The 26204-nt window shown below is 42.9% G+C and overlaps 1 protein-coding gene across 2 annotated transcripts in view; it reads right to left on the reverse strand.

Moving 5' to 3' along the window:
• Positions 1-26204, reverse strand: part of KCNH8 (potassium voltage-gated channel subfamily H member 8) — a 1879819-nt gene that overhangs the window by 699194 nt on the left and 1154421 nt on the right. For both annotated transcript variants that reach the window (XM_069648885.1, XM_069648884.1), the window contains exon 5: positions 18952-19192. In XM_069648885.1, the coding sequence (XP_069504986.1) occupies positions 18952-19192 (241 nt within the window). The remainder of the gene's footprint in view (positions 1-18951; positions 19193-26204) is intronic.

Genomic DNA, 26204 nt, shown 5'->3' on the forward strand with positions numbered 1-26204 from the left:
TTTTTTAATCACAGACCATGCCTGCATTGAGGGTTCTGTGGGATTAAGAGTGTGCATGCAGAGTGCCAGAGCTGCTCTGGTGAGATAGCCCTTCTCAACCCACCTCGGTTTATTATCGCCGGTATCTCAATCTGAGAAAACACGAGGCTGAGCACTCAGGGAATACAAGCATTCTGTGACTGGCAGCGTCCAATGTAGGCCACAGCGATGTGATTGAGTCCCAGAAGACCCGGAACCAAAAATACCAGTGTCAATCCACGCCAGGCGAAGGTCATGGGCAGCAGACCAGGGACTTTGACTGCCAATGAGGACAGTGAGGGAACGAAGGGAGCGGTCTTCACAGCATGCACTGGCAGGGTCTCTCCGATTGCTGCCACAATAGTAACACACTTTGCAACAGTTGTTACTTGGCATAAGCATTTGCCAGGCACTGTCATAATGGAACTATTTGGCTTTAAAATGGCATAAGCTGGAAAATTGTGTGATTACCTGGGCATATTTAAGCGGTGCCTGGTAAATACATAAGACAAAACTGTTGGCTTTGTCAATGCTTATTTTTAGCTGACATTCAGTGCAAGAGATATATATATAAATCAAGTGGCTGATGTTGCACTTGTTTAAGACATTTATATTACATCAGTAGCACATTTACAACAGCCATTAAGCCTATAACGATCTGCAGATGGCTTAGAAATAACACAGGCAGGACAAAGTTTAATGCTACTGCTTGATAGAGGTAACTCAAAGAGATCCATGGAGGATGTGGTTTGGGTGGGGAGAGGCAGGAAGTGGGTGGAAATGCCCCACCTATTAGCATGGCCATCGGTAGTCAACAAGCGGTAAGACAATCACACAATATCCTCAAGTTGTGTTCCCCTCCTCACTTGTTATCGCCCTCCTATCTGTACACCAATGATATGATAAGTAATTTATAATGTGCCTGTACACAAGTGTTTCTAGGCGCGACAATAAAAGGAAGGGAAGACAGAAGGAGGACAAACAATAATCTTACTAGGCCTTGTGTCATTCAGATCAGGCAAGGACGGGGGGGGCAGTCCCAGGAGGGGGGCGGGGCGAGGGAGAGTGCAAAGGAAGGCCTAAGTGCTGCCAGGAAGTGACTCATAAATGCAAGGGTTTGCAGATAAAGTCCCTAAGTGGTTGGGGGCGCGGGGGCAGTGCAAGGGCAACTGGTCGTGCAGGAACCTGGTCCCGTAAATTCAGTGGGTGGCCAGGTAACCAGTTTGCGCAACAGACAGGGCATCAGCAAGGTAGAACAATGCAATAGTTTCACTTGTAGGTGGCACTTAAATGCCACCTCATATCTTAAACTAAAAAAAAGAATTTAATGATATGGAAAGTGTACAAAACCTACTTCATCTAGAAAGATTGCTCAATGAGTTGGGGGCTTGCTGTAAGTGTGTGGTTGTTCAATCCCAGGCAGGGCAAGCCCCTCCTTTCATTCATCGATTAAATAAATATTTTAAATAAATATTGTAGAGTTCAGTAATAATCATAATTAAGAGTCAAGAGAGAAATTAGTTAATGGTGTGTGTTATGAAATAGGTCAATATCACTAGATATTCTATCATGTGTGATAATGTCCCCCCTAACATAGCTCCTAAAGGTATTTCAAATCATTGAGGGTTTCAGTTTTATTGGCATGACTTGCTGAATTGTTTCTGCCTAGGTTGGGGGTATTTTATTTCTGGTAATACCTGGTCATCGCTCATCCTTCTGCCACCCGCCTAGTTATATAATGTTCTCTCTGAAGGAGGGATCCCTTTTGAAGTGCAGTAACTTTGCTGAAAAATGTTGGGGGGGGGGGCACAACATCTAAAGGAAAGGGGCCCCTGCCATCTGAGAGGGACAAAATGGTGTGCCAAGAAAGTTTGGGGGAACAAATACCCTTGTCACCCCCGGCCCCCTAAAATTGCCATGCACTTTTCGGATTCAGAAATCTGCATATTTTTACCAGTTTTAGGTAAAAATATTAAACATTCCCCAGACTTTTAAGCATTTTATATTTTCCGGAAGTGAGAGGATGTGTTACGGCATCCATTACCTTAGGAAAAATAATGTTGGTGCCCCTGAAGGGGATGATAGGGTAAGTATCTCAGAAGACTAGCTTCTCACCCGCATCTCCATGGCATGCACAGAAGGGTCATTACAGACCCTCTTGTACTTTATTGTCTATGGTACCATTGTGATATGATCCAATGCTGCACCACATGTATATCTGTCGCCGACAGAGAGTTGGAAATGCATTTTGGAAGGTGACTCTGCAAGTCCTAATGTCTTACCCCCTCAGAGTGGGCCGCGCCTAATTATCATCCGGCCCTTATGATACCTTATCTGGTAATGGGGCGTTAGTAACTCGTTCCATGGGAAATACTTTGCCAAGAGAGCCGCCACGGTTGTAGAAGGTGGGGCTTCGTACCGAGCCTCTCTTCCATTGCCATGGCAGCTGGAAAGCAAGATCCAGGAAAGTTGCTGCGGCGCCGCGTGGCTCCGCCATCACAATCATGTAAGTGCGGTTGGGGAGGGGGAATGGGATGAGTAACAAAAAAAAAAAAGGAAAGAATGGGTCTCTGGAAGATGGCGGAGCGGGTGGGGAGACAGCCAACGGGTTCCATGGAATGCAGGCTGAATTCTGGAGTATCAGACCGCGAACCAAGAAGGAACATGATTGGCTCCTCCTCCCACCCCGTGGGCTGATAGTAATTACTGCACGCTAATCCAGTAACCAAAACCTTACACCTTGCAATAAAGCCCCCTGTGTCAGTTCCGTGGCTGCAAGAGGCATTGTGATGTCAGGGGTAGTGTGTAGTACGTCATCACAAGATATCTGTGATGTTAAAAAAAGCCTTATATGAGGACATAAACTGCAGCACAAGATATTGTTGGAATGGTCCAGGACTTGACTTCTCATTTGCATTTAGTGGGCTGCAAAAGGCATCATGTGTGAAGGGGTGGGATGGCCTCGTGCCATTAAGAGACCTTCATAGGACTACAAGGTTCATCCGTAACAGGTTTGCACTGTCAAAGGTCCCTGCACTCTCTCAGGTCATGGTTCACTTGAGCTCCAACATTTGAAGTGATTCACATTATAAAGGACCTTTGAGCATTCAGCCAATCAGAGGCCCCGATTGAAATGACCTTGCAGGTCATCTCAGTCTGTGCGGTAAGAGCGGGAGGCAAGTTGGAGTCGATGGTCCGGTCATCCCAGTGCGTGAAGGGGAAATTGAATGCCTCTCCATTTTGAAAACAAATTTTTAAAGGTTCATGCTGTATGATGACTAAACTATTTGTTTACTGTACGGTTTAGTGAATATCTACATATATATAGTTATATAGTTTATCACCAGGGATGGCTCTGTATTTAGGGCTCTCAAGCATGAAGGGAACTGAGGCCAAAAGCATATACGATTATTTGCCGAAGGTCGCACAGTTTGTGCAGGAGAGAACAAGCTAAGACCTCAGGGTGCCTGGTCGGCCTGTCATTAACCCAATCTCTCGGCTCAGCTGCATTCCCCGCACTCTTCCAGAAGGCAGGGAAAACGTGTAGTACAGAATTGTGCTTTTTCTGGGTTGGGTTGCGGCGGCATAATATGCAATACAATGCAATAGAGATTCTACTGTCATTCAGAAAGTGGTGTTTCAACCCCTGCCTCTCACCGCCACTGTTCCTGATGCTTTTCGAACTCTCTGCAGGAGAAGGACAGTGGAGTGATCCAGCGTGGGACATCAGGGGCCACAGAACGTCAACCAAAGGGCAGAAGTTGTGTCTTCAATTTAATCACACTTCACCTTTCTAATAAAGACCCAATGTACCCCAATTGAGCTCTGATTCTAGTTGGCATCACTGTCATTGAATGGCCAATGCATATCCTGGTATCAAAAGTGGGAGCAGGGAGAAGGCTGATAACCATGGGTGGTGAACCTTTTAGCAATAAAAGCAAACCTGGTCAGAAGGACATCAAACGTTGAGCACGATATGTCAGCGACGCAGCGTGGTAGATTGGTACCCCAATGGGAAGGCAATACCAAACAGGCATAGTTCGGTCTTCTGTCAACGCATGAAGGCAGAGCAATGGATGTTGTCTAGTAGGACGTCAGTGAAGCCTGTGATCAAAGGCGTCGCTGGAGGGGATCTGGAGGGGCTATAGCCCTGGTTCATTTGGTTGTATCCCCGGATAGAAGCTCAGGGTCTGCAACCGAAAGCCTAGCTACCCCCGAGTCCCGACAGTCCCGACATCAGCATAGCCCCGGATCTTTTCCAGACCTAGCAACACCCGTTCCTGTGGTGCTCTTCTATAACAAGCCGGGTAGCCTGGAAGTTTCAGCCATTGTTATCATGCGGGTTAGGACTGGCTAATTGGTGGCAGAGAGTGTTACGCAGGAGTGGACTCTGAAGCCGCTGCTCTTGTCCTTATTGGTGACTCTGCTGAGGATCTACTATGTGAAATGTTTCTATTCGCTATTGACAGGGATTGGGAGCTGTTTAGAAATAGAAAAGAGGGGACATTTTCAAGCGAGTTGTTTATATCCAATCCAAGACAGTCATCGTTCACTTTGTGGGTTATTGCCTAGTTAGGCTGTAACCCCATATCGTGTGTAATATGGTGGGACAATATAGGATGTTCTTATGTGGGCAAACTCTTAACCAATCTAACGGCTAAAAATGCACTAGGCGTGTAGTTTTCTATGTATAGCACACGCGCCGGGCGCGACCTTCCTCTAACACGCGCGCGTGTAATTGTCTTTCATTTGCATAGATCTAATGCATATTGGTAATCTCATGGCTTCATTTCAGTGTTTCAATGGTCACTGAGACCGCTCCTTCATGGAGGTACATTATTACAAGTACCGCATCAGAATTTCTAAGAACGGCATAACCGCATCTGCAAGTGCGCCTTGGGGGGATGGCGGATACGGCAGCTGCTTCTGCTCTTTCCTATTAGATAGGCGGCGCACCAGCTCCGGCCTAGGGACAGCACTACCTTACAGGGATAGGGTGTGCTTCTACCTAGGGTTAGTGCTAGCATACACATTGAGTGTCTATCCATGAATGACTCAAGACATGCAAACTTTACTATGCAATATTAACACAGTGTGCTTGTGAACATATATAAAGTGGTGATAGGACGCATTTAGAAGATGCTTACCACACAACGTGACACGTCTTTGATGGTCAAAACGTGTTAGTGCGCCTCTAATGTGGAGGTTCGACTTGTGGCATGCTGTATACTAACTCCTTGTTCCCAGAGGCAGCTTCTGCTTACTGAATGATTTGCAACAGCCAGGAGCTGCTTTTAGCTCTTGCTCATCGAATCCTCAGTCCAAGCCCTGCATTGATATGCATATACGCCAGATTAATTGAAAAAGGGAAGCCTGAGAAGGCTGCTTCTGATTGGGCAGGCCCAGATTGATGGGGATCTTGACTGGGCACAATGACTTGTCTCCTATAGAGAACGCAAGGGCTAGAAACGAAAGCTATTTCGTGCAAGCTACGGTGGGCCAGTGTCTGTGTTTGTTTATGAGGAGACTACTGGCACCTGGGACTATTCTGAAAATAGATCCAAGAAACACATTTGGTCCAAGGGACACGATGTGCCTGCAGGCTCCAAGAGGCAGTGCAGGTGGCATCAATCTTAACAAGTTCAAGATAAAGGGAGACTGGCCAGACAATTCCCCCTCTTCTCCAGGGTCTCTTTAACACAATGCTGCAGGTCTGTAACTGAGAGAGCAGGTTCGTAAATTAGTGTTTTTAGCATTCATGAAATGTTTTGTAACATCTGTTAATAACATCTTGACTGTCTTGGAATGCAGGAGCAACAACCAACGTTTGCCAGGTCCTGAGATTTGGGGTTTTGGCGATTAATTTCCCCATGCACCCCGATTTCTCATATGCATAAGTGTGACAGTCCATTTGAGCCAAGTCACACATTGCACAGCACCACCTAGAAGCCATCACTGGAAGTAAACCTCCAGTTCTGAGCCACATTAGCAAGGCATTGTACAAGGGACGTTTGGGTTATGTTGTACTAATAAAAACCTATGAAATTCAATGAATAAACATTGTTAAAGGGACGTTATGGTTACAAGTAAAACAGAAAAACCTCAGAAATTCGCCAGTAGGCTATGCAAACATAACTCGTGCCACCACCATGCACTGCTAAGACTAACAGCCAGGTCATCAAAGATGACATCACAAATGTCATTGATGTCCTCACTGATGACAACACATATCTGGCCCACTTGTTTTTGTTCACTGAAATGTCTAGGCAGGTGGTTTTGTTAACAGACAGTCAGAATATCAAATTTCAAAATGTGCTTTATATCTAGACGTTAACCTTGTTATATGTACTTTCCTTAGGGTTTGGTGTCAGCTCATGGTGCACGTACATGGGGCACCAGGCAGGCCTCAAACACAAAATTCATTTGTATACATGAAGATAAACTTTAATGCTATTAACATTTTCTGATGATGCTGTATCTTTCTTCCTTACTTTAGTTTCCCTGTATGTGCCTAGGAACTTTTAAGCTCAAAATTAACCCTTGCATGTTGCCTCCAGTACCGGTCCCTGGATATTGATCCTATTCTTACCCCTTCTCCTCCCCTTCATGCAATGCAACAATGCTCTTGTGTAAAGGCACAGTTCCCCTGGACTGCCTCTGCTCTCCGCCATTGCCTGCACTGGTGAGCCATTTCTGTTCAAAATGAGACCCTGGTCCTAAACAAATGCAGCTAGAAATGCACCCCTTCCTCATCAAAGTCTCTGCATTCTTTTCCAGTCCAACCCAGGACAGCTTCCCTCTTTGGGTAATCACCCAACTACTTGGCAGGTTCTGGCAGCAGTTCCATATGCAAGTAAGGAGGGTGGGCTAACATTTTTAGAGAGTAGGCGTCTCCCTGAAAATGACTCACCTTCAATATTGAATTCTGTGAGTAGCAGCTGCGCTCTGTATAGATTGCAATGCATGATCAATGCATCCGAGTGAAGACCAGTAGGAATAATGTGGCCACCTCATGTAAATTGCTTTACTTTAGAAATGTGTAACGCGCTCCTCAGAACCCAGAGGAGTATGGGCGCAACCAGAACAGACAATAAAAAACATAAAACTCGGAGCTCAGCTGATGGGGAACTGGGGGGAATGGTTATCATAGAGCCAGCTACAAGTTAATTAAACTATTATTTTTATTATTATGAACGGAGGATAGTACAGGGGAAACGCGCTTGTCTTGGAGGCAAGACCATGCGGAGCAACATAAGTCCGAAACCCGGTTCCGTGCTCAGAAACCGAACTCAGGTATGGTATTAGGTGCGTTATAAAAAAACAATTAAATGAAAAATAAATACATTTATTGGGCCTCATTGTAAGGTTGCCTGTCCGGTAACAATGGTACCAGTAAGCTTGCGGGTACCATTGTTACCGGACCGGAAAACTACAAGTTCTGCTCGCGGGTGCCTTACTGCCCACCAGGTCTGACCTGGCGGGTGAACCAGCACCCGCGAGTAGACCACGACGGATGCACCGGCACCAATCATTAATGGTGTTGGTGCACCCGGCCTCCTCATTCCCACTGAGTCCAATGGGAATGGGGACTAATATATTCCGGCACCCGGGAATTGGCAATTACTGGGTCCGCCGGGGCTGTAATGCCATGGTAATTGCCCATTCCCGAGTGCCGGAAAATTCATTCACCGGCACGGCTACCGCCAATGTTATAATGAGGCACATTGTATTTATTGAGCATGAACTTCATTTCGTGAAGACCCAGATCATTTTGGAAGTCAGAGGGATGTACTGAGGCAAGCAGATTGCAAAGAAACAATACATGGGTGCGGGACACCAACAGTAGGGGACGGTGAGGCAGGCAATTTGGCAGCAAGAGATCTACAAACAACTAAGCGAGGAACCGGGGGTGCAGATTGCCCAGTCTCAGGTGTTCATGGAAATGTGGGGTACCCTACCAATGAGGATCTAGACTCCTGGAGAAGGGGGTTCTTGGTCCGGCTGACATGGTTCAGTGGTGCTTTTGTGCAGTGTTTGACGAAGGCAAGTGGGTCATATAGACATCGGCAGGGTTCAAAGTAATACAATGCCTCTATAAGGCCAGTAAGGTTTTGGAAGACCAAGTCAAATGTCAGACTATCCTTTGTAAGGGGTCTGTGTTTCTCTGAGCTGTGTAAGGAACGCGTTAAAAGCTTGATTGTAGGATAACTTCCCACAGGAGCTATTTGGAGAATGTGGTGGGCCATGTTGCTTTGGGTGAAGCCAAATAAATGGAAGTGCAGAACAGTTCTAAGAGACTCTACTGGACATAACCGTTCTGATAAGTCTTTTAGAGATGGACACAGGTTACTGTGCCCATCTCACTGAGACAGGGCTGGGCATGAGAGAAGCCTATGTGCGTAGATTCATAAAACGACTATGTATAATATGTCGTTACCCTTACTATTAGCTATAGAATATTGTCATGAGCATCCAAATAACATATATGTAACATATTGACATTCTTAGTGACTAGTTGTATATAAAATGAATAATAATTTAGATAATTTCCAGTCAGCACACTTTTTTATTGTCTCTGATATTTCTCATGAATAGAATATGTATTTAGGGAATTGCCACCCTAACATTTTAACGGTCAAGGCCTGCCCGTCCATAGATTTGCTACTGGCTCATACAGAAAATAGATCTTGCTTTGTACTTGAATGCTAGGGCACAAAACCCTTGCTGATGATGAATGTGGCGCTGTGCTCAGCCGCGCTTAACTCAATGGCCTATAAGTAGCCACCATGTATTATTGTCAAAAGCAATAGGCTGGCTACTCCATCTTGGTTACCGCAACAGCGCCCACAGCCCTCCATGCAATTGCAGCCTGGGGAGCTGTCAGCTCGGTGGCGCAAATGGCTGTGTCTCAATCATGATCCTGCGGCCGAGCTTTCCTTCCACGATGACGGATAGCGCGCAGTTAAGTTTTAGCCCAAACCAATGCGTTTAAGAGAGCGCCGCAGGAGGTTCCTCAGCCATACAACCCCTCATCTTACCATACTGATTCAGGCAGGGCAAGATGATTCCGGGTTGAGAAGCTCAACACACGCGACCATCCACCGTACCATGGATTCCATGAACGTGTTTTATCCATGGGCAATCTCCACCAGAAGCCCATGGTGTACTTCGACTCATTGTAGCCCACCTTTAGCTACAACGTGCCACCTGGACGTGGACAAGAAGTCGCAACGGGACGCAGAGAAGCTGAGGACAGACGCTCTACTGGGAGAACAGGAGCTTTCCCCATAGGCTGGTGCTTTGAAAATGGTGTGTGTGGCGATGGTGGGGCTTCGACTATACCTGAGTCTGCAGGGATCCCCTGGCAACTGCATGTTTAAAAACCCTTAAAAAGGCACTCTCATGGACCATCAGATCCTTTGTAATTTCTGTCCTGGTATCCTCTGTGCTCCAGTCTTGTCGCATTGGGTTCTGAGCTTATTATCGTCACGTCATCACCTCAATGACTCTGTTCTATCTCATTAGGTTTTGTGGAGCGCTTTGGTATAAAGCTTTATAGAAGCATCAGGGAATGGGACGGGAGGTTAGCTCACGGGCAACACGCTTGTCTTGGAACATGATAACAACGAGCAGTGGTTTCGATACCAGTTTCTGCCCTTAGAGGCTGGAGTCCGGCATCAAGCACGATACAAAAAAAAAAGAAAAACTCCAGGCACCATAAAATCATTATATATTAATGGTCATGGTTCTGGACCAGACAGTCACACCTGGGACTAGCAGTGCCGGTCATCTGAATTGAAATCTAATTTTGACTTTTCATGGCTTAGTGGTTCAATTTTTGACCGTCTGATCTCTCTTCCCATTCTAACACAAGTATTTTTATCTGTTCGAGCTGAATTGCCATCCTGGGACAAAATGAATAGTGCTTGTGACCCATTAGCTCAGTATACTGGACTTTGAATGCTGGTGGAGAAAACACGGCCAGTGGCCTTAACCCGCTGTATGGGGGGGTGAGGGTGCAGAAGATATGATGGAGGTGTGGGCGGGGTGGGATAGTGGATTACAGGAGGGGTGCTCCCCATTGGGAAACACTGGAATGTCACAGCAGCATCTTCTGCCCGGAAATCCACATAGAAACGTTGGGCCTCATTACGACCCCGGCGGTCTGGGAACTACGGTACCGGTAAGCATGCAGGTACCGTAGTTCCCGGACCGCCATACTACGTGCTCTGCTTGCGGGTACCGTTTCACCTGCCAGGTTTTTCCTGGCGGGTGTCACGGCACCCACGAGCAGAGCACGTCGGATGCACCGGCACAACTCTGAAAATCTGATTGGGATGGCCTTGATTCCAGCACCCGAGAATGGGCAATTACTGAGTGCGCTGAGCTCGCCATGATCCGATTCTTGTCCATTCATGGGTGCCAGAAAAAATGCAACTCCGGCGGCAGCCGGGCCCTTAACTACCGCCAGAGTTGTAATGATGCCCATTGTATCTGTTCAGGCTGATGAGAATGGGTTACGCACGGAAAGCGGTCTCCAACATGCAGTTAAAGGTTCAAATGCACACCCTTCATTCTTCTAATATTGGTAAACTGAGCATGATTAAATTGGGTACTAAAACCTATTATTGTAGCAATCAGAAGGGGGAAATGCAGCTTAAAGGGCATTATCTGAAATGGTTTCACATGGTTTCACTGCAGCAAATTTTGCCATGCTATTTTCTCTGTGGTGTTATCACCCCGGCCGTTATTGGGCATTTCTTTGTTTCTTATTGGCGGGGTCCCCCCAGAAACTCCTAACTATCCCCACCACCTGCAGGGATGTCATTTCACCAAAATACCAGAGGTAGTGGAAGTGGCATCAGACAGCCCTTGACCCCTGATGACATCACTAAAAGTGATGTCATTTGATCCCGCCCACAAGTGATATCATGGGAAGTGATGGTAAATGACCATCAGATGTTTTAGATGCATCTAGTACCCGTGTTTCTGGCACTCTAATTTCAGCCAGATATTAGAATCAAGGCACAGAGAGAGGCGTTATTTTTCCACGATGGCACAGATGGGGAATGTCATTTCCCAGATTCGACGTGGAGCCTATACATAAAACATACATAATGCAGTACTTGTAGCGGAGTAATGAAAATCTCAAACGCAGGATACAGCTGGTGTATGAAACATCTATAGATCAATGGACACAGAAGTACTCATTATCATTGGCGAAGCTGTGATTTACAAGCCAAAAAAGCACTGACCTGGGGAGGCATGCGCTGCTGTTTGCCCAGGAGCAAAATGTTGCAGCTACCACTACGATAGAAAAAACCTATTAGACTGGTCTGCATGCACAGAGGGGAGTGCACCTGATAATGTTATCTTTGCTGGAGTATAATACCTGTGAAAGGTTCTTTCAATATACCCTAGACCCCACCTTAGTTTTTATTATCTAAGCGTACTACCGGGTGCCAGAGGACTTAAAAAGCCCCCACCATTTAATGTAATATCTTTGCTGCACACATAAATCTGTGGCATAAAACATGCACAAGTTGCTTCTCACCCGGGGACTCACTGGCAGACTTCAAGACTTGCACTGCACACTACCTCTTTGTCAGACAATGGCACAGCACAAAATGTGGGGGCACCTGCACAGGGCCATGCTGTGAGGGACCCCTCAAGCTCCTTAATAAAGCAGAGGGCACACCACACCTAGGGCCGGTTGGAGACCACCACGTGTGCCCAATGTCCAGGATGACTATGCCGCTGCAGTGAAATAATGAAATATGTTTGTTAATCAAAGCTTAAATGTTTCATGTAGCGTAGAAAGAAGGGGGCGGTGCCTGTACACAAATATAATAGCCACCGTTGGTGGCTGGTGGGTTGTTTTTTTCGGAAGGTGTAAATATTTGCCACAAGTATGCGATTGCGACCAAGCGTACCGAGGGAGCCTGACCTAACGAAGATGTGTCTGTGTGGATTCTTCCCTATCCACTGAGAAAACGTTTTGAATAATTGGTTAAAATGGTGCATTAGACAGCATACCTTATGTGAAATTTGGGTACAAGTCCAACAATCAGTTTTGTAGAGTGTAGGGTAAATCATGAAAAAATACAATAGATGCAAGTCACCAAAAGTGCAGAGGGCATTTCCCAATGCATTACCATACCAGTCCCGGCAATATGTGCCAGTATAAAAAAAACATGTTAATGATTGCTGTGCCCATACATTTCCATGCTTGCTCCACCAACATACACTAGGATCCCATGTAAGACAATACTCATGTTCGCTTTAAGATGTTTTTTTATAGTATCATTACTGGCACTGGGAACAAAACTGGTCTGCCAATATATCGCAGTACTCCCATGTAAGAACATACGCCCGTTGGTTTGGCCATTAAAAGTGACATGACACAATATGAAAATGTGTCCAAACTGGTTCCAGTGAAAGCCAAACTAGCCCCATAAGAACACTTATTATGCTTGATTCATCATATATGCTCAGTTAATAAAAAGTAATGCTACAGTAAAATATATAAAGGCCTCTACACCAAAACGTGAGTCTAGCGAGGTAACAATACTTATGATGCTTGATTTTTTAAAGATGCTGAGTAATAAATGTCATACCACAGTAAGCAATGGCTAGACCGAGTGCACCAAAATGCCAGTCTAGCCAGGTAATGACACATTTGGATTTGCCCGAAAAAACCAGTAAAACATGAAAAGTCAATAAAGGATGTGTCAACAATGCTCTAGTGATCCCCAGTCTCCCAGGGCCTTACACACACACACAGACACACACTCACACGCACACATGCATCCCCTTCACTCACCGTTCACTCACCCATACATCACCTCTCACATTCATTCATACTGCATTCGCCACACACCCACTCACTCATTAAAAACATTTAAACACACACCATCACATTCATCTACCAGTCACTCACACCTTCTCTTACATCCACACACCCACCCTCCAAGCACATTAAAAAAATTACACATCACATCACATTCCTTCTCATTCACCCACCATTCACATACCTTTATTGTCACGCACTTCACACATGCAAAAGCACATCCTATTTTTAAAAAAGCCATCTTACCTTTTTCTTGCTGCTTCGGTCCATCCTTCCAGTCCACCCGTGGCGCCTCCGTGCTGCTCACAAACAGGAAGCAGGAAGCTACGAGAGCTTCCTGGTTAATGTGGGTGAGCTGCGAGAGGCCGAGCTGAATGTGGCATGTGACATGCGCCACATGTCACCGTCAGCTCCAATGTCAACCCCAACTGAGCGCATACTCGGCCAAGCCTTTACTCTGATGGGTGAGAACTGGGCCGCGTCCCCCCCCACACCTTGTGTGGCGGGGCCCCCGCTGCACCAAGAGTAGCAGTTTAAAAAACAATGTTTATTGTTTTCAATATTTGGGGTCACAAGTAAGTCCCTAGGGGTTGCAAACTGTGACTCAGGGGTCCCAGTTGCGACCCCTGGTGACCCCCACATGACGTCCCTGACCACCTGCCCCACCACCCCTAAACAAACACACTAAACATATATTTAAATAAAATCACCCAAAAATGGCCAGTGTCAAAACACCACAGTGAAAACAGCTGCAGTGAAAATTGTCATGATGAAAACACGGTAACAGTTTAAAACATAATGATATCAACATTACAATCCCATTCTCCACTATGAATCTATGTAACTATTGCTTTGGTAGAACTGCTAATACTGGTGATGGCCCCAGGGTGCTTTTCTTCAAAAATCAAAGCGCTCCCCGTGACTACAGGGCTCTGTCAATCATGTCCTAAACACATTGTAGCCTACCTCCTTGTAGAATCATCAAATACACTACATCCTCTCTCCCCCATGACAAAGTCACAGCGGGAGGCATTTATCAAGAAAGGTAGCTACTTAGAAAAGAGCAAGTTCGTCATTAATAATAAAGAGAAAACATTGTAACTGTGTTCCTGGTTAAAGTCTTTCTCCGGCCTGCCCATTGGGCATACTCTGCAGTGCAATTAACTGTGACCTGTCACACAGTAAATATGTCAGCAGGAAATCTGCCCCATACTACAAGTATGGTGCCAGTCAATACTGCCCTGTAAAATAGCTATTGTGCCCACCCAACATGCCCCATAAAACAATGACAGCGTTAGCAGATAAAGTCCCATGGTAGTGTCAGTGAAGGATGCCCCATAATATAGTGCATGTGCCATTACACTGTTTTATGTAGCCAACCATACCCCTCAAAATAATGCTGCATTAAAGAGTTACTTTCGATTGTGACCGACAGATGATCCAGGACTTGCTCGGGAGAGCGCGCCCTGATCAACCAATCGTCCAGGTAGGGGTAGACGTGAATCCCCCCTTTCCTGAGATACGCTGCCACCACCACCATGAGCTTGAAGACAACCCTCGGGCAGAGGTCAATCCGAACGGCAGGGCCCGAAACTGAAACTGCGAGTCGCCAACCGTGAACCTCAGGTACTTCTTGTGCTTGGGATGAATCGGCACATGAAACTAAGCGTCCTTGCGGTCGAGAAACACCAACCAGTCCTGAAGTTGAAAGGCCCAGAGGACTTGAGATAGTGTAACCATCTTGAACTTGTCCTTCCTGAGGAGCTTGTTCAAACCACGCAAGTCCATGATGGGTCTCAAACCCCATCTTTTTTCAGGATCGAAAAATAAGGGGAATACCATCCCTTGTTCCTCTCCGCTACAGGCACCAGTTCTATGGCACCTTTCTCCAGCAGGGATTTGATTTCCTGCGCAAGGAGCGGATCCGGACTCTTCACCATCCCTTTAACGCCCATCACTGCAAAAACACTCCATGCACACAGGTGGGTGGGTTAATCCCAGCCGTCCACTTATGTGTTTGCAGGTATCCAGTGCATATGTGAGTGTTGGACATGCACCTAGTAACATATGTTGGCTGTGTGCCCTTTATTTCCTGCATACATATTTCCTTAGGGAATCGTGTGATTTGCATGCAGGAGGAAATCTGGGCCAAATGCAAGGGTTGTTTAGCCACTCACATTTCCATGCATTTGGTTCCCACTTCCACTCCCAAAAGACCCCCCATCCAGGTGATTCTCCCCCACTGGTCCACCCCTGGAACTGGATCCAATAGCCAAGTCGATCCTGGCCACCTGGATAACAGATCTCCGGGGGACTAGCGGGTGAGACACCTTCAGATTTGTCACAAATCCCATGTCCTCAGTTTGCTTTTAAATAACATTTTTAAGATGGGAAAGTTAGGACCTCGTTTAAAATCAGCTAGCCATCCAATATCCTCGTACAACCTGTTAATTAATCTTTTAAATTCCTCTCTGCCATACTTATGGCATAATCTATCGGATCTACGTGATTTTACTGAACCAAAATGTTTGACTCCCAACAGTCTTTTTTTTTCTTCTTTTTTTTCAATTTTCCGCAAATATATATGTGGGGGGAGACCCCCCACAGCCCCTCTCCTTAACCCTATACATTTTTTATTCACTTTACCCCCCCACATATATATATATATGCAGAAAATTGGGAGTCAAACTTTTGAGAGTTGAACTTTTGGGAGTAGGTCATTTTATACAATACCTAATCTATCATAGGGACCCAACAAAGCCAATACTTGGCATTTAGGACGGGAAGTGATTTTTAAATGGAGAAAATCCCTGTCTAATCATCATTTCACCCTTAAGGTGAACCAGCCCCAGCTTCAGTCTAAGACGCTCAACAGGAGTCGAGGGTCATCATTTTAGGATCAGCTTACGCATTTTATATGTAGAATCTGTGTCAGTGTTCTCAGAGTCCTTGAAAGCACGTCAGCTCTTAATAACTTGTAGGCAGAGTCTGAGAAGACATTCTCATGAGTTTTAGAGGATAAGTCATATCTTGATAGTTCACACATAGATTTTTCTCCGATTGTTTACAGTACCCTTCCTAGGTGGATGAGGGGATGGGAAACCACATGCCATCAAGGCATTGGGTATGGAGAGGAACTGAAATACCATGCCTTGTCCTACGCTGCGATTTTTCTCCCCGGTAGGCTGTCTCCCCCCAGGTGATCATCCCTCATATAGCAGCCCCCAGAGTCAGGATCAGGTAGTGGCTGCCATCCCCTATCCACATGGGGAGAGGTTACCGCCGGAAAAGGAGTGATGACACCATCAGATTCATCAAACAAGCTTTTAACATGTTTCAACTTAAGCTATAAATGTTGTGCCCTTCATCAGGTTTTTATTTTCTTTCAAACTAAGACACAGGTCAATTACATAGAGCAGAAACGCATTTGCTCGAGTTGCAACAAAGGTTTTTAGGAACGCTCTCTGGCCTATTTGGGCACAACTCCTGTTTAATAGCAACCAATTCCATACAGTTAACATATGGGGTGGTGTCGAATTGGATATCACATAAAAACACTTACAATGAAGCACAACTAGTGGTGCTTTCTAATGCTCTTACTGATTGTTATTTCTGGTTCCAAAACAGTTTGTTACAAAAAAATGACTTGACACTAGAATGCAATTACCACAGGTATAGAGGTTTGCTGGCATGAGCCAGATTTTATGTTTGATACAGAGCATAGCGAATACACCTGGCTCCTAGAGGTAGGCCTGCACATGTACATAGCAATTGTTGCCACACGCCTGCAGTTGTAAGGTACTATATTCAACAGATGTTACTATAAGCCCAACTTAATGTGAAATATTTCGTCAGCATAAGAAGAATGAAATGCAATGTCAGCTGGCCAGCATTGAATAACAGGACATTGGGCCTCATTACGACCCAGGCGGATTTCGCGGTGCTAAATGCACCGCGAAGCATGGCGGAAAGCCGCCGATAGCGCCATGGGGGTTGGCGGATTTACCGCCCCATTCCGACCTCGGCGGAGCGGTAAATCCCCAATCCCCATTCTGCCCTTCCCCATTCCCATTTTTGCCCCATAGGGTATAATGGGAGTGGGGAAGGAGTTAATTACGCCACCGTAGAATACGGTGGCGTAATTAACAACGAGGTCCCGTAGCGCCATGGTTTTCTCCGGCTGGTAAAACCAGGCGGAGAAAACCTCCATGGCGCTACGGGAACTCGTAGTATGGCGGAGAGGTACGCCATGCACTACGCTGGCGTAATACCCTCTCCGCCAGGGTCCTAATGAGGCCCATTGTTTGTAAATTGTTTACATTTCTACTGCAGCTACATTTAATCCCTGAGCTACCTCACCAGCTGATGTCGGTTCCTAGTGATAGTTTCGATTGACATAGTTTTGAATGTCAAAGTGTCGAATACAAATGTGTCGAAAAAATGCAATTTAAAAAAAAAATAATTATGAGGGGTCCCCTCCAACCCCACTGTTTTACCCATTAACACCCATTTTAGTAAAAAAAAAAAACCTTTACCTACAAAAAAAGTAATTTTTTCGATGCATTTTTTTCGAAACTTTTGTCATTCAAAACTATGTTTTTGAAACAATGCCTGGATACCTCTGATGTCCTATTATTGTTTTGATATATGCATTACAAATATGACAAATACTTGAAAAAGCATGATATATATATATATATATATATATATATATATATATATATATATATATATATATATATATATATTCTTGAAAACTGTACATATACATTTTTCCAGATAAGATTAATACAGAATATGATAAGGTTACCTTACGAGTTATATGTATTTTAGTACTTTTGATATGTATTTTAATATTATATTTCGAGTTCACAGCGAAGAATGTTTTTCTTTGATCTCCAAGATGTTTTCACAAACAGTCAACAGTAAGGCAGTGTTCTTTGGCAAAACGTGTCAGCTTGCTATTTAAGTACAATTGTCAACATACACCACCATGGGATTTATTTCATTAGAACAAATGCAGAAAGCAGAAGCAAAAACTCTTAATTGCTTTTTTTAATGCAGAATTAAAATGTTTTTGAAACTGTTTCTACCAAAAACATATTCACAGTTTGCAAGCAGTAATTCTCATTTAGTGTAAATAGTTCCCCGTGCAGCTCCTTCAGCTAAGGGCCCCAAGGCAAAAGGCAGCTCCCGAAGAAGCAGCTCCAGTCCATGTTTGCCCATGTTCATCTGGGATGCCAAGCAACAGTGACTGACAAGGTAAGTGTGGACTGGGTGGGGAGTACAGCAATCACTGTATTCCAAAAAGCCCTGCCACTGTTCTTAACTGCATAACATAGCATATCAAAATTAGCCAGCTAGTAAATAGTATTTCTATCATAGCTGTGCACCAACCTTTAGGTGGTTTTATTTTACTGCTGTGTTCCATACTAAAGCATTCTCCCTATATCCACATAGTTCACCCTCTGTCCAGGTGAGGTTTAACCATGCACCACATTTAGAGTGAATTGTGATTTTTTGTCACATGTGCCATCCAGATAGAACTGTGAATATTAACCATGCATCACACTTAGATAGAATTGTGAAGGTTAGCCATGCATCACACTTAGAGTAAAATGTTGAAGATTAACCAAGCGTCAGACATAGATAGAATTGTGAAGTTTAGCCACTATAACACTCATCCCTTTGCTTACACCTCTCAGACTCTAAAATAAACACAACCAGACTTATATTGCACAATAAAGTGCGCACACTTCACTACACTGCACCAACGGAACAAACCACACATAGCCTCGCATAACAGTACATGACAACTACTGACTGAACAAAAAAAAATCACACCTATGCTCAGTGAACAGTGTAAACCAAACTGAAACTGCCAACAGCACATCACAGCTCTCGTGCACTTTTTTCCCCACTCAGTCCGACTAACCTACCCTACACTCTTCCTTTTCAGTTCCACCAGAGTGCCAGGGGTCCAATTCTGTGGTGACAGTGCGTGGTATAAATATCCTTTAACATAAAATATTTCCGGTACACACTGTAAAACTATAGTAAAAATCCCAAGGAAGCCATCTTACCTATGATGAACAGAATTTCCACGGATATGTCGCTGACAGTCGTGCTTCTTGTCGTGGACAGATCATCGTTCCCGATGAAGGAAACATTGTATGGAACTGTGACCGCAACATAAAACGTTGCCAGTAATATTAGCCAGTCCCATCCAGCCTTGAAAGTGCTAAAATGCAAAATGATAAATTTGGACTTCTTTGCGTCGGAGACCTTGTACTCGGGAAAGGCGGACTTGTCCACAAAGACATTCTGTGTAGAAAGAGAGGAAGAGAGAAGTTAAACCACATGAGCACACTCCCTTAGAAGCTGGGGCATAATTAGTAACACTGGAGACTGCAATGTAATAATAGCTTGGGATTTCTTTCATACTGTACTCACTAACAAAGTTCTATAGCACTGCAGACTAAGGTTGTAGCGTATGAGATAACTTAGTGAGTTCAGTGCTTACTCCAGGGATCTATGTTTGATCCGCTGTCACAGGTCCTAATCCCACACACCAACTCAGCTCTTCATCCTTCTAAGGTTGGATGTTCAACAATTGAGTACAATTTGTTTGGGTTAGTAGAATGCTAGTGTGCTTGGTAAATTGAGTACCACTAAGATGGGTATGATGAGTAACATTGATTTGGATAGTAATAACTCCTTTTATTACAATCCTTCATAAAAATGTGTTTTTATTATTATGAATAATACGCAACTAAATAGTAATCAATGTATTCAGCTTTGAAGGGTGAAAATTACTGCAGTGCCAGCTCTGTTAGGATAAACACAGCGATGGTGCTGCCATATTTGAGTTGTATGTAAAATAATAGTTTTTCTTAAACATCTCAGTGGAAGGTAAACATACAATCTAATTTTAATAGCCTTTTTGAAAGCACATTATGAGAAAATATTCAATGGTCCAAGGAAAAGGGGAATTGTATGTATTTATTTATTTCACATAGATGGTACATAATACAAAGATTTCGACTTTGGGACAAACAAGTAAAAGAATATATATTTTACCGAAAATTCTGTACAGCTTCTAGGATGTGTCAATCAAGGCATTCACTAAACCAACACAGATACTCAGGGAATGGAAATAGTAAGCCAAAGGCCATCAAGCAATTTCCAAAGCACAGTGCAAACATATATCCGGTAGATGTTTCGACACTATCAGTTGAAAAAAGAAAAACCTAGAGGCTTCACCAGGTTGAAAAGTGCATGGAAGCAAATCAAGAGTGACTATGATAAGGAGATTGATAGGGAAGTAGTAACTAATATAGGTACAGCGGCATGAAAGGAAATCAATTGAAGATGTTCTAATAATGCACCAAAAAGTATTGTAAGGGATTGAGAGTTTTGTTTTGAAATGTGTCTGGCTGGTGTTGGAATTTGGATCAAGGTCAGTAAGATGTTCTCTTTTTTCAAGACACTTGGCTACACAGTTGCTTCTCTCTGCCTGCATACACATCACTTAGTCTTAGAGCTCAGCCATCTCCTATGCTTAGGAGCACTGATGTGATTATTATGTATGTGTCACCAAATTTACACTAGGATGTGAGAGTCAAACATGTTCTCCTGCAAGTTCATTTTGCTTTGCGTGTGGCATAAAATTAACTTGTACATCTTTACACATATAGATGATGACTCGTGGCTACTACAGTAAATAACCAGTATCTCCACCTATCCTGGAGGATCAGCAGTAACAAGGGGCTTTTATCCATTTGAACCAATGTTTGTGGCAGGCGATGTTAACTGTCCAATGCTGCCTCTACGCAGTGGTGTAACACTAAATGCAGGAACCTGCTGAGGACCACACTAGAGACTCCCACGCTGATGTGAGGCACTGTGCATTCAAAATGCACATGATGATTATGCTTCCACAATGAAATGGTGTGCCACACACTCTCCTATGTGAAATACGTAAGGATGTTTTTAATCAAACCATATGTGTTTCACCTAGTGTAGAAATAAGGTAGTGGTGCCTTGCACCCAATCATAACAGGCATGATATGATATGATATGATACGATATGTTATTCATGACACACTTAATACCCAGAGGTTTCTAAGCACGGACCTGGGGTTCAAACCTGTGGTGCTCAGTGTGGTCTTGCTTCCAAGGCGAGCACTTTGCTCCTGAGCTATCCACCCGAGACAAGCGCTCATTTCAAAATGAGTGAAGTGCAAAATGCAAACATAAAAGCATGGCATCATTTTACTTTTCATTTTGTGCTCCATCACTGTGCACGGCCAGTAACATTATTATGCATTTGACAGTGGTCAAGGCAACTTTTGGTACATGGGGGCATGCCGCTCCTAAAAGGGCACTTATATTGTAATATAATCAATCAAGGTTAGTGGCAGCATTTGAACATTTTGAATGGAGGTGCATTAACATCTCCCACAAACTAGTATACATGACTGAGAGTAACAAGAGATCTGTGAATAATGTTGGGGGATTTCTGTCTGGAATTATATTTAAAATAATGGGTTGCAATGGTGCATTTCACAGCACAATGTTTGTGATAATGTGGTAAAACCTCATACATTTTACAGTTGGTTCTTTATGACAACACATAGAAAAATCCAGTAGATGTCATCTCACCAACAAAACACAGGAGCATTTTATGATATTTACATGATCCATGTGTCTGCAACAAATGCCAGAATTGTAACTATAAGTCGCTTTCATGCAGCTTCGTCTACGATGTATATGACAGCATTGCCAAAGTAAATCACCTTATTAAGCAGCACCCACAATCTATGGCAGCATTGCCACTGTAGCTGAATTCATGAAGCTGCAACCACACACTATGGCAATATGGTCACTGTAAATAACTTTCATTAAGCTCTGGCAAACATCTAACCATTTCAGTATGGTCACTGTAAATAAATATGCAAACAAGGTTTGTTAAAAACAGGTTTATTTGGGGGGGCGGTTGTGGGTGTTCTTTTATTTTTAGTTTGAACACATGATACATCGTCTTCCTTATCTGGATTCTTACTGTCCATGATTTGTCTTAAATGTTCAATGTCCTTTTTCATTGATTGTACTTATTTTTTAACATTAACTAATAGTTGTTTTAATTATTTTAATGAATCCATGATTATTCTCTTGGGTAGTTCTTGTTGTGCTGCTTGTTTAATTCTTCATGATACTTGAATGACTTCTTCATATGTTTGAAAATATTTGAAAGATTTTTCAACTTTTGAAAATATAATACACTTAGAGAATATTTATGTTGTTGCATAGATATTTAAAAGGAGTTAGATAAACTCTATCTGTTTGGTGACTGATATTTGTAGAATATACAAATATTATTGTTTGTCTAATTATACATACAATTAAAGAATGGACTCACACAATCCTGAATGTGATGTATATTCTCCTGGAATATTTTCTTCTTTTTTAGTTTCTTCTTCTGTGGCATAATTCTCCTCCAGCCATTCCATGTAGTGTTCCATTGTACGCTCTTTGAAAATATGCTTTTTGTCACTTCAGGTGTTAGAATTAGAAATGGAGGACGATTATATGAGGAGAGAAGCTGCAATTTCTTGTATTTACTTTCTGTTTGGTTATTTATTGTCTGTGTAGTGGGTAGCTGCCAATAGGCTGTAAAGAACCTCAGATGTTGTTCAATGGTTGAACCTATCAGAGAGTGTACCTTTTGTGAGTGGTGTTTATATGTGCCAATACAACTGTAGAATATATTGCATCATTATATTAAGAGTGTTTCTATATAATGCATTAGTATTGCTTGAGAGTGAGGTGTAGATTTAGGAGATTGTGCTATTTTTGGGTATTTTTTAATCTTTAATTAGGTATTTGAAACATGTAGCCAATTTCAGAAGGAGAGGAATTTCATTGTTCAGAAGACTACAGAAAATTTCAGAATTTTGAGAATGGTGTTAAAAGTGATGTTGAGGACATAGGTGATGTGCTGTCAAAGCATTGACTTTCCAGGTTTTTTTGGTTCTATAATAATATTTTAGACAGAGTGTGTGAAATGAGAGGTTTATGCTGAAATTGTGCAGAAATATTTTTGACAGGGTATACAGTTTTTTTTTCTGTTCTGGAAAAGAAAATTAATTAATCATCTAAAGGAAGAGCACAGAGAAATGTTCCAATATTTTGCGAATTGTAATAGAGGTGAAGAGCATTTCTCTGACTGAAAATATATTTTTTGGTTATATATTGGTAAAAGAACCTAAAGGCTCCCTTAAGAGCCACCCAGAGAACCTTTTAAGTATATTGGGAAAGGAAAATACCCTTAATGCCTTTGAATTTGTATAAGTAGCCATGGCTACAACTGCACCCAATGAAAGGTTTTGACCTGTCACAGAGTGGTTATAGCTGCGGGCAGCAACAAGCCCATGGGACGTCATGCAATTTTGGCACAGCCGTGGCTACAACTATGCTTTAGCCATGGGTATAGCGATACCAATTCTTGTGCATTGATCATGATATTTCAAGGATTTTACAGTACACAATTTAACATGTGTTTCTGATTAAATGCCCTCATGTGTACCTTTGTGTTGTTTGAATTTTTACAACTTGTTAATATGTCTTTTTTTATTCTTTAAAAATGTTATGGGTAGCCGCAGCTACCAGTGGTTGTCCACACCCATGGCTATCAGTGCTCCAATTGGACATCAAGCCTTTTGGTGGGCTGGTGTATCTGCGGTAAGAGGCGTTCTGAATACTCACAGCGAGACAGCTGCAGCACTGCACAGATCGTGCAGGCTGTCTTTCGGGGATTTTCTCACACTGATTGCCTGATTTGACAATTGGTGTGAGAAAATGGGCAATTGGGATCTACTCCAGCTCTACGCCAGCTCTGTAACTCATACCACAAACTTGAATCCAAACGTCCACTGAAAGGACATTGAGATCTATACCCAGCGCAATTTCCTCACAGGGGATCTGGGTATTTAAGATACAATGGTAATTTGGCAATATTCTTCTAGATATAATCAGGCGTCTTTGACCATTTTGGATCAAGCTGTTGCAAATCTACAATATAAGAGCAGTAGGACACATCCAGTTCAACTTGTTTCCCATCCGGATGAAGGCCATCCACTTGCCAGCTTTGCTGATCAGCTGATGAATGGCCGAAACACAGTAGTGTTGACTCCTTTTCCCAGTTTTGTAGTGTCAAAACTGTATGTTTTGTACTGTTATGTACTATGTTCACATGTGTTTTTTTCACCAAAATCCCAAGATTCTGTTAGGGATTAAACATGTTTATTTGCACTTCGATCCAGCTAATTTGACTGAAAAGAACATCAATGTATTGTGCACAGATATTGTTATGTTATGAATTTGTGTCATGCTCTAAAATCAACTTTGAACATTATGTTTTATGCATTTAAATAATTGGGTAAAAGCCAAATTGTTCATACCTCGACCTAGAGCAATGTTTTTCTTTGTTTCTTTGTGTGGGGTCAACTTTATGAGTGTACGTAAGTTCAGTCACCCTGACCATTTATTTGTATAGTATCAAACCCACCTGGGTATATTAGGGCCAAGCCAGGAGCCCTTTATTTTCCTATCTGCAGGTGAGAGCCCATATGTCCTATGGTTTGTATTTTAGTGCCGTGATCATATTATTTATAGATGTTTTACCACAGCTATTGTGCATGTCTTTCTGTTTGGATGTTCTCACCTCAAGGCAAGTGTGAATTAAATCTGAAACCTTTGCAATATGTCTTGTTCAATTTATGGAATAATTTATGTGTACCCGTGGATTTAGGAGGGTCTTCTCAGTGTAACCGGGGTTATAGCTACGGCTATGGAATTTGTCTAATTTGTCTGATACGATTGGATGGTGCATCAGGCCCGAAGATGCATAGTTGCGTTGAAGAAGCTTGATGTTGTATTGGGTGGTTTCACTCACGTGGGTGCCTGCACCTGAACTTTCTAACTTTATTGTAATGTGCAAAACCTAACCTGTCACAGCTTGATCGAGGTGGCACCCTAGATGCTTTTGGCATTGCTCTTTACGAACATACGGCCAATTGCCAGCGCTAGCTATATTTTTAAGTGTCCTTTTTCTTAGCCAATTCTTTTGAAAAAACAAGACAAAAAATAAAAAAAATATGAAAATGCGGAAAGAAATAAATGTTTTTTTAAAACCTTTGTTATATGTTTGAATCTTAGTTTCCTTCCCAGTTCCTACCCCTTCTTTTCTTATCCCCTAAAACGGTCTCTTTCAGGGCCAAGTTTTCAGTTATAAAAATAGACATTAAAAACACATATTATATATATGGATCAAAGACTTTTAATTGATCCTTTCAATACAGTGTGTTTTGAAAAACAAATACATATCCTTATGTATTTCATCATAGCCACGGTTATCCACTGTGGACACAGCAGATAAAGGCCCCCTCCCCAGTCGTTGACACATTTAGCTGCGCATGCATCCTTGGTAGATACGGATATAAAACAGTAAAAAAAAAAACATATGTACATAAATGGGGAGAGCAGTCTTGTAAAGATTTATTTTAGGATACATTGAGTGTTGTGTTTGTACACAGTTACTGTAAAACTTAAATAACGTTCTATTCATCAACAGTACATATACATGTAAATGCTTTAAAAAGGTAAGTAAATATGAAAATATTTTTTTTTAAGAACAGGTATATTTGGTGGGAATGTGGTTGCACAATTTCTTTTTATTTGATTTTCTACACATGATGCATCATTTTCATGAGCCCAGTTGTCTGTATTATTAATGTCAATTATGTATGGAATAACCAAATCCTTGAAATTCAAGGAAAAGTCTTTAGCTGCAGGGACGTTAATGTGTGAAACCCCTGAGACTCAGCAAAACCCACCTTAACTTTACACACCCTCTTGCGGTTTTGGGGTAAAAGGGAAGTGGGGAGGAGTTTGGGGTAGGGGTGGTAGTGAATGGAAAAGGTAGTTCGAGGAGGATCCCCCATTTAAAAAAAAAATATTCTTTCGTGGAAATTACATGAAACAATCTATCTCTAATACAGTAGGTTAAATGATACTAAAAATGGAAAGACTTGTGTAGCTAAAGCGCTTCAAGATTTTCGATATTGGACGTGGTGATAACCTTCCTTCCCCAGTAACCTTCAAGAGCTGCTTCCTTCATCTGAGGCTACTGATGACCTCCCCCCACAAGTGCTTTAAAATTGGGGCCAGACTTAACACAGATTGTCAGTGTGTGGCACACTAACAGTCTGCGCTGGGCCCTGGAAAAGCGTCCCTGGAATTTCCTATATGTAAGAAAGTGGACGTTTTCATGCAA

This window comes from Ambystoma mexicanum, chromosome 2q (genome assembly GCF_040938575.1).
Source record: "Ambystoma mexicanum isolate Mex_15411 chromosome 2q, UKY_AmexF1_1, whole genome shotgun sequence".
In the NCBI taxonomy this organism is placed as follows: domain Eukaryota; kingdom Metazoa; phylum Chordata; class Amphibia; order Caudata; family Ambystomatidae; genus Ambystoma; species Ambystoma mexicanum.